The sequence below is a fragment of the Notothenia rossii genome (assembly GCF_949606895.1).
Source record: "Notothenia rossii genome assembly, chromosome: 4".
Classification (NCBI taxonomy): domain Eukaryota; kingdom Metazoa; phylum Chordata; class Actinopteri; order Perciformes; family Nototheniidae; genus Notothenia; species Notothenia rossii.
In genome coordinates, this window is record NC_136902.1 from 49,680,434 (window position 1) to 49,689,208 (window position 8,775).

The 8,775-nt window shown below is 39.1% G+C and overlaps 1 protein-coding gene across 2 annotated transcripts in view; it reads right to left on the reverse strand.

Moving 5' to 3' along the window:
* Positions 1 to 7,787, reverse strand: part of LOC307037918 (sodium-coupled neutral amino acid transporter 3-like) — a 98,668-nt gene extending 90,881 nt beyond the window's left edge. The window contains exons 1-4 of one of the 2 annotated variants that reach the window (XM_079679137.1): positions 7,399 to 7,787; positions 1,748 to 1,858; positions 1,560 to 1,626; positions 667 to 782 (exon numbers count right to left, since the gene is read on the reverse strand). In XM_079679137.1, the coding sequence (XP_079535263.1) occupies positions 667 to 782; positions 1,560 to 1,626; positions 1,748 to 1,809 (245 nt within the window). In that variant the 5' untranslated portion in view covers positions 1,810 to 1,858; positions 7,399 to 7,787. Of the gene's footprint in view, positions 1 to 666; positions 783 to 1,559; positions 1,627 to 1,747; positions 1,859 to 7,376 lie in introns of both variants that reach the window. The other variant, XM_079679136.1, reaches the window with a different exon arrangement.
* Positions 7,788 to 8,775: the final 988 nt, after the last annotated feature.

An 8,775-nucleotide genomic window follows, 5' to 3' on the forward strand; every position in this document is an offset into this window, starting at 1 on the left:
AGTTAATTTAGTTTAAAAAAAATTATCCAACGATTTACAGACGTCTCTTTCCCCATGTTAGTCAATGGGAAAAAGTATTTCTGGGCCCAGTGACGTCACGGACTTATACGGAAGTTGCAGTACCTCCGTTTGGAGACAACGAATATTGGGCACAGACTCCGGCGCACTTCCTGGGGGTTTGAGGTCAGGGCTATTGTGTGTGTTGTAGCGATCAGTCAATGGCGGGAAGCTGTGGTCATCTCATGGAAAATGTTTGCAGAGAGCGCACGAGAGCCTTGGAAGCTAGGGTGGATGCCATCTCTGCTAAAGAAATTGGTTTGTTCCCAGAACAGATTAAAATGGTCTATGAATGTAAAGTTGAGTGATGGACAGATTGCGTGTAACAGGCTAAGCAACCTGCTGAAACGTCCGCTACCTCGGCCCAGCGAGGGGATCGGACCTGATTTGTTATTTTCGTTAAACAGACTGTTTTAGGACTTCAGACTGCTGCCTGGTGATGTCGTTTGTGCCAATATGGACTATAACACTGTGGACATAGGGGTGTCTGCTTAAGAGGGAAGGGATCTGCTGAAGAACGTCCGTAACTTTTGCACCGGGTATGCAGTGAGTTATTGCTCTTTTGGATTTGATATGCCTGATGATATAGTCGCTCACAGTGGTACTCACAGAAAGAACACAATGCCGGTGTTGGACATGGCGTATGACAGACCCAGAACGCCGCTGCCCATGATGGCGTTGCTCAGGTTGAACACAGACATCCCAAAGGAGGTTTTACCCTCAAACTGTAAAAGACAAGACTGGATTATTAACCTAACCAACACATAATCTACAAAGACTTCATTTTAGGATGCACATTTTTGATTGATGTTTCACAAAAAGATGCATATCACTGTATTTTACTAGAAGTCCTGCAGCGTGTTTGAATGATAATCAGTTGGTTGAGGTCTGCATTAGCTAACAGTTAAAAGTTAATAAGCTTCCAAAGGGAACCTTATTTTTTATCTGTAGGAAAATGTTAATGTCTTCATACAGAATATACAAACATTGACTGGCCGACATAAGGCTCAAAAACAGGAGCTACACCTTTTTATAGCAGGTGCTATGTATTGCTTGTCAGCAAACTTAATGTTAATAAATTATTTAAACATATTATAATACAAAGATTACAGACCTCAAGGGTAATATATGTTGTCTAGGGGACAGAAATTCACAGAATGTGGTAGGGTTTCTGTTGGTCAAACACTAACGTCCAGCATTACATTTGTTTTAGATGTAATGGAAAAATAAGGCCACAGGCACTTTAGTGACAGTTTCAGTTTGAAGCTGCATACTCTTTGGCCATTTTTTTATAAAATAGCAAGTAACTAAATATACAAAAGAAATGTAGGACAGTAAAAGTACACAATTTACCTCAAAATTGTACAGTAAATAAAAACAAGTACAGTACTTGAGTAGATGTACTTAGTTACTTTCCACCCCTGCTGAGCAACACTGTGCTGTGGGGGTTGTGTGTGTCTGTGTGAGCGTGTGCACTCGTGCACAGTGACAGCTATACTCACGTCTGTGAACTGAGGAGAGAATCCATCACTCTTGTGAGGCAGGAACTTCTCTTCCTCTGGTGGGACTCTGTATCATTCACAAACAGAAAAACAAACCAATCACTGCACAGCTTCAACATGAATATTACTTGATCCACTAAGAATTCACAGCAATTCAGACAAATAGTAGTCACACAGAGGAAACGTACCCCCCCTCCACAGGTGCTGCAGCATCATGGTAGTTCCCATTGGACAGATTCTGCAGCTCCATACTGTGACCGGGACACGGGAGGACCTATTCTGTCATATATAGGGGAAGTCTGAAAAGAGGAAACAAACACAACCTTAAACCATGGCATGTACAGTAAAGCCATTACAGTAAAAAATATGAACAAAATGACATATTCTCAATGATTTTAGTCCAATCATTTACCATACTACAAACTTCATTTAATGACAGATGCTAAAAGGCATGCTTTACATTACATTTCAAGTCAACTGTATTTATAAACCACAACACCACAAACCGTTTACAAGCTGTAGAATAAATAACACAACCTATGCCTGGCTCAGAACCCTTATTTCCATGCAGTAAAAAAACCTTTAACAACAATCTCTAAACAGAGTAAACCTGTGGACCCTCAGGAGGAGCAGCAGAGAGCAGGGAGCTGTTCAGGATCAGATCAATGGACAATGGTTTGTGTCAAACTGCACGCTGACAGGCTCAAACTGTTGTTGATAAACTTCAGAGATTTATTTTACAACGACATCACCTGAAAGTGTCAATTTTGAAAGTGTCCAAAATCAAAGCTCAGTGAGTTTCAGCGAGCTGTTCTGACTGTCTCTACCAACCACATAATGGATCAACGAATAAGACAACAGTGGCAATAGACTGACAAGAGAAACATTTAGCCATGATGTCATTTCAATAAACGTATCAATAGCATACCAAATAACTACATAATTTGACTGATTAGTAAAAACTGAATGAATGATTTCACATATCTCTACGGAAAGAGGACAAGCTAACAACTTTTAAAATGTTAGGGCAAGACTCGTGTAGCTGCTACCACATCAACACTCAAAATAAATGTCGCTTCTACAGCAGCAAATATATGTTTGTATACAATACACTATGGTAAATATGCACACATATATAAACATAGCATTTTTTGTCCGGTTCCAAATATGAGGTAGAGCTCTGGGAACCGGATTTGGATCCGGTTCCCCTCCATTGATTTTTCAGAATGTCAGTGACGACAGCAGAAACATCTCAGCTCTGACAGCTTTACAACAGTTACACATGTTTTTTGTTCTGAAAATGTACAGAACCATGATGCCAAAACTGATCCCATATATACTGACATATATTGTTTAAAATAAAACACCTATCCATATCATGGTTATATGTCAGTATTGTGTCTATACTGTAGCTCTTCCATACGAAAAAATTGTATTGCTGCAACTTTACGTCTTAAAAGTAAAGAAGTGTTTGGCACAGTTTCTCTGGTGCGATGCTGTGAGAGTATAGCAGCTGAACAAGGTTAGAGTATCAAAGTCAGAGCTAGTCTGTCTTCATTTAACAGCATACAATCAATGAAGGCAGACAAAGCAAGAAAAAGTCAACTTCACAAACAGATCAAAAGTGGCTACATTCAACCCTGTCATCAATGTCAAAGTACACATCCGAACCCACTGAGAGTGTTGGATATAGGACAGCAGTTAACACATAGTGGTGGGAAAGCTACCAATCCTTCACACTGGAAGGAGTTAAACTACAGCAAAGCTTATAACCATAGCTACTAGAAAAAAGTAAATTAAAACTACTGTACATTGTTAAAAAAAAAACTGAATTGTTCACGGGTTATTCTGTATAGGGTTTGCTCGCCCTTAACATCTGACTTTACAGCTAAAGGATAAAAGGGGTAAAAAAAACAAACACATTAATTTCCTTTTATGGTCTCAATGTTTGTAGTTTCAATTGTAAACAAAAACGGATTTGACTCTTTAAATGACTATATAAATGTAGTTGAACTACTGCAAAATGCTGCTAAACGTTTAACTTAAGACTCACACTGTAAACACACATTTGTCACCATTGTATCGTTTAAAGCCAATGTATCTACCCTAATAGAACATGCATAGTTCCACACAGGGACCAGAGGGCTGCACCATCAGTCAGCTGTGGGGGGTTGTGTCCCCCTGATGAGTCATTATTCACTCCTGAGAGAAATGTGTGTCTGTGCTCCACAGCTTCTGTCTGCTGTGTGATGTGAGGTTACAGCGGGTTTATTATCAGAGCTCTGTACTGAACCCAGCGGGTCACTGGGAGATGAGACCAGTGAAGCTGACCCCCCAGCTGAAGGAGGCTGAACACCGTAGAGATTCTGAGGATTATTTGTATGCTTGTCAATGTCAGTGACACCTTTCACACACTCAGTCATGTCATGCATGTCTCTAACTTATCCATAACATTTTCTATATCTGTCTGTCTGTCTGTCTGTCTGTCTGTCTGTCTGTCTGTCTGTCTGTCTGTCTGTCTGTCTGTCTGTCTGTCTATCTATCCTGTATATTGTCTGAACAGAGAGTTTTTTGACCCCAGTGAAGGCGACGTGGCTCTGCAGATAAGCGTCTGGCCAGCAGCCAGGTCTGGACGTCCCAGTTGTGGATATCTGTTCCCTGTAGGCGTCAGGAGCGACAGACAGTGATAGCAGCTGAGAATGACCCCCCCTGCTCAAACATCCCTGAGCTGGTTCCTCAGACATTGACATTTCTTACAGCAGGCGTCACCATGGACTCTATTTGTAAATACTGTCCATACACATGCTGTACATTCTCATGCTGTGAAGTATTTTATGAGCTACATATATTTTCATACCTTCAAATACTAGTCTCTTTGCTCTAGAAATTAGTTAACTTAAAAGTATTGCTAATAGAATTGTTAATTGATAAATTACACCGTAAGTTAGCATGTCATTATCAGGTTCTCTGGCAGTGGTGTAAAGTAACTAAGTGCATTTACTCTGTACTTCACTGAGGTACTTGTACTTTACTTGAGTATTTCTATGTTATGCTACTTTGTACTTCTACTCCACTACAATTCAGAGGTAAATGGTGTACTTTTTCTCCACTACATGTATTTAATCCCTTTAGTTACTTCACAGATGTGGATGAATGATGTGAAATCTAATCACGTGTCAAATCAGACTTTAGTTCCACCTGGAGTAAATCCACAAGCTACCCTGCATACAAAGTCATTCAAACTAGCTGCACCTTTACCAGCTTTGAGAACACTTTCATGATCAATCATTATAAAACATATCATATATATTATTCTGAAATGGACCAATCTGCACAATGACTACTTTTACTGTCGCTACTTTCACTATATTTTAATGAGAATACTTTTCTACTTTTACTTGAGGAACATTTTGAATGCAGGACTTTTACTGAAACAGAGTATTCCTACACTCTGGTACTTCTAATTTTACTGAAGTGCAAGATGTGAGTACTTCTCTCACCTCAGTTCTCTGGTTATTGGACATGAGTTATGGATCACACAGTACTGGAGTTACTTAAATTATATTTAGAAGAAGGATGGATGTTTGCATTGAGTTTCAGGAGGTTAAAGAGACATTGTTCAGCCCTCAATCATTTCTCTGATTAGATCATCTGCACCTGGATGAGTGATGCATTAGCAAATGTTCAAATTCAGGTTCAAACAAATATTTGATCATGTGTGTAACATGATCAAATATTTGTTTGAACCTGAATCTTATATTACGTTAAGTCACTAACTATACAGGGCTATATCCCACTTTTAAAGCCATGTGTCCCGCCAGAACACTGCGATCATCAGATGCAGGTCTATTAGAGGTCACCAGAAAGAGTCATAAGAAGATCGGTGAAGCAGCCTTTGTAAACTACGCCCCAAAACTGTGGAACGCGTTACCCAACAATATTAGGGAAGCCAATACGTTGACAAGCTGCCTTTTAAAAATGTCTATCTCTTTACCAAAGCATTTGACTGACTTGACACTATTATATTGCACTATTTCTCTGTGATTGACATTGCACTATTTCTCTATGTTTTATTCCCCATGTTTTTACGTTTAATTATTTTATCCCACTTTATGCTTTGCTCTTGCTGCTTGTTTTACACTGCTTTTATGTCTTATGTCTTACTGATGTAAATCACTTTGAACTGCAATCCCCTGTATGAAAGGTGCTATACAAATAAAGTTATTATTATTATTATTATTATTATTATTATTATGTGTAAATATTAAAAGCATATGAATAGTGACAGATGACCATATTTAAGTTCCCTGTGGCTGGCTGCTCCCCTGAGGCTATCCAACTGTGATCCAGGTACACACACCCAGCCTGACCACCAATCAGATTCAAGAGTTTCTTGCCACCACTTTTGGCCAAAGACACATTTGCAACTGTAAACACAAAGTTTTATCTGCGAGGTTAGACGCTGTACCATGTGCTTTAATAGTTCATTGGGATTTAAATGTTTGTGTACAACTTTATTAACTACATTATTTACTAATTTAGAAGGACCATGCCAAAACTGTGAACATTATTTTAAATGTCCAACTTAAGCTACAGGATTTTATAAAATCTAGCCAGCAATAAAACCAGCATGAACAATACAATAATAATGGCTGTGTCTAAAGTTAAAAACCAAACATTTACCAATACTTAAAGCTCATAGTTCATGTTATGTTTGTTTCATATGTACACAAGTAGCCCACTGTTCCTGCAACCCTATTCCTCTATGATAATTCTTATTCTCAATTTTTTTCTATAGGATAAATTTATTGATTGGAAGTCAAAGTTGTTTTGACAAGATCCAAAGATTTAAGCCAACAGAATGACATATGTCGACATGTATCAGTGAATAGAACACAGGCAGTGTTTTCCCAGACAGCCACAGTGAGGTAAGAGGGAAGGGAAAGTGTACAATGTGTGCCTGATTTATGCCCAGCCCCTTTTTCCAAGCATGGATAGTGTATATTTGCAGCTTACATAGCGTCCCCCTCCTCCTGTGTTTTTATTTTGAGTTTATTCCTTAGTTTTTTTATGTGAAGTAATTATATTGTTCTTCATTCCATTACATCTTTATAATAACCTACAGAATGACATCATGAACCAGCTGAGGCTCATGTTATCCCCAGAAATGTAAAACTGTGTTTTGCACTTGTTTTGGTATTTTGTTTTGGTCCATATTTTTTGTTATATTATCAGATGTTGACAAAAACGTATGTCATAAAAGTCGTAAGTCGTAAAGCGCTTTGCCAGAATCTTTTTCTCTTCACTTGTTTCTTCCTCCCAAATATTTCATTTTAGTCATCAAGAGTCTGTGATTTCCATTCTTGATGTGAATTCTTAAACTGAAAAATGTCCGACAATAAAATGATAACAATAATAGCCACAATAGAAAACAGCTGACCTCACCTTCACGAAAACCATGGTAATTTGACAGTCACCTTCAACCATAGTAACAGTGTTAAAAACATTAATTATTTGGAAAATAATTTATAACAAGCAAAAAAATGGATCAAAGCTGAGAACAATAATTGAAATGATAGGGATGTACAATCTCAAGAACCATTGGCCCTTATGAATATTTCTAGAGAGTTTGAAACTTTGAGTTAAGTTTCTCAGAACAAGCTGGAAGAGTTCCACATCTGGAGCACAGCTGCATACAGCTACTTTAATGAGTCTGATTTACCTTTAGAGTCTAACACTCTGAGCCCTGGCTTTAACAGAGCTCTTCTGCAGAGCTCCTGAAATAACCAAACACGTGGCAGAGCAGCTCCAACTCACCCCAAAGAATGGAGAGACTCACCGCTGCCCCAGAAGCAGGCCTGGCTTGGTGTCCGGAGCAGACGCAGGGTCTGTGAAATCCTGCGTTCAGAGGAGTAGTTTGGGCAGGACTGGAGTGTCTTAGAGCCCCAAAGAGAAGCACAAAGCACCTCAGGGAGAGGTCGGGGAGAGGGGAGCAAATGTGTGAGCAGGGAGGGCTGCTGAAAATGTTGGTTTCAAGTTTCTTGTGATGTCATATGTAGAAGCACTCCTCTTCATTTCCAAGAAGAAAAAAAGTGAGGTATTTCTCAGGGCTCTGGTGATTGATTGCTCTGTGGGGAATTCACTGGGCTGTATGGTCGGCTCATACACTCTGGGCCTCTTCAACTGTTTCCATGTTTCAACTCTCTCCACTGACTTGTGGCAACAGCTGGAATATGGGGAGGAGATCAGCAGTTACACAAGCCTGCTGCTGCTGGGCGGTGTGTGTGTGTGTGTGTGTGTGTGTGTGTGTGTGTGTGTGTGTGTGTGTGTGTGTGTGTGTGTGTGTGTGTGTGTGTGTGTGTGTGTGTGTGTGTGTGTGTGTGTGTGTGTGTGTGTGTGTGTGTGTGTGTGTGTGTGTGTGTGTGTGTGTGTGTGTGTGTGTGTGTGTGTTCCAACATTTGGAATGATTTTTCAACATGTAAAAATGTTCTTGAGAGTTTTTGCTGGAAAGGAGATGTTGGTACAAATACGTTAGTAGGCAGTAACGGGTTAAACAGTAGGGTTATAAATCAAAGTACGATTTCTCGGGAAATTGTGATTGCAAGGGATTTAATAATGAATAGCATTTTTAAATGCAGAAATTCAAAAGTACGTACAGTATATACTTAAATACATAAAAATTAAATGTTTGCTCAGGACTTTGAGTATTATTCTACCGGTGAATCAACATATTTGTAGGAAAAGTTTGGGACTGCAAATGTACGTTAGTACAGAATATCCTGACTCCTGTACGACAGCGCAGCGGGAACTCAAATAAGAATATTAACCTACAAACTGCTCGAGTGTACAACCGGGTCCACGGTGTTTTTAACCATCACACGTTCTTAGAATAGAAAGGTAAGAAACACACAGAGACATACTCAACTTCCAAATGAATTGAATTCAACTTCAATGTTAAGCCAAGACAACAAGTTTTAATAAAACAAAATGTTCTTCAGCATTTTAAATTAAGTACAGGAAAGGAGGCTTTGTAGGTGTGTTAACCTTACCCCCCCTTCCCCTGTTAATCACAAAATCCTCCTCTTTACATGTGAGGACCACACTCATCTGCATTTTGCTGTTATTTAACTCATTTTTTATGCATAAAGGTAACACTATGCATACACTATGCATACAATATGGATAGTTACATATTTATACTTCTTTGTCATGAGAA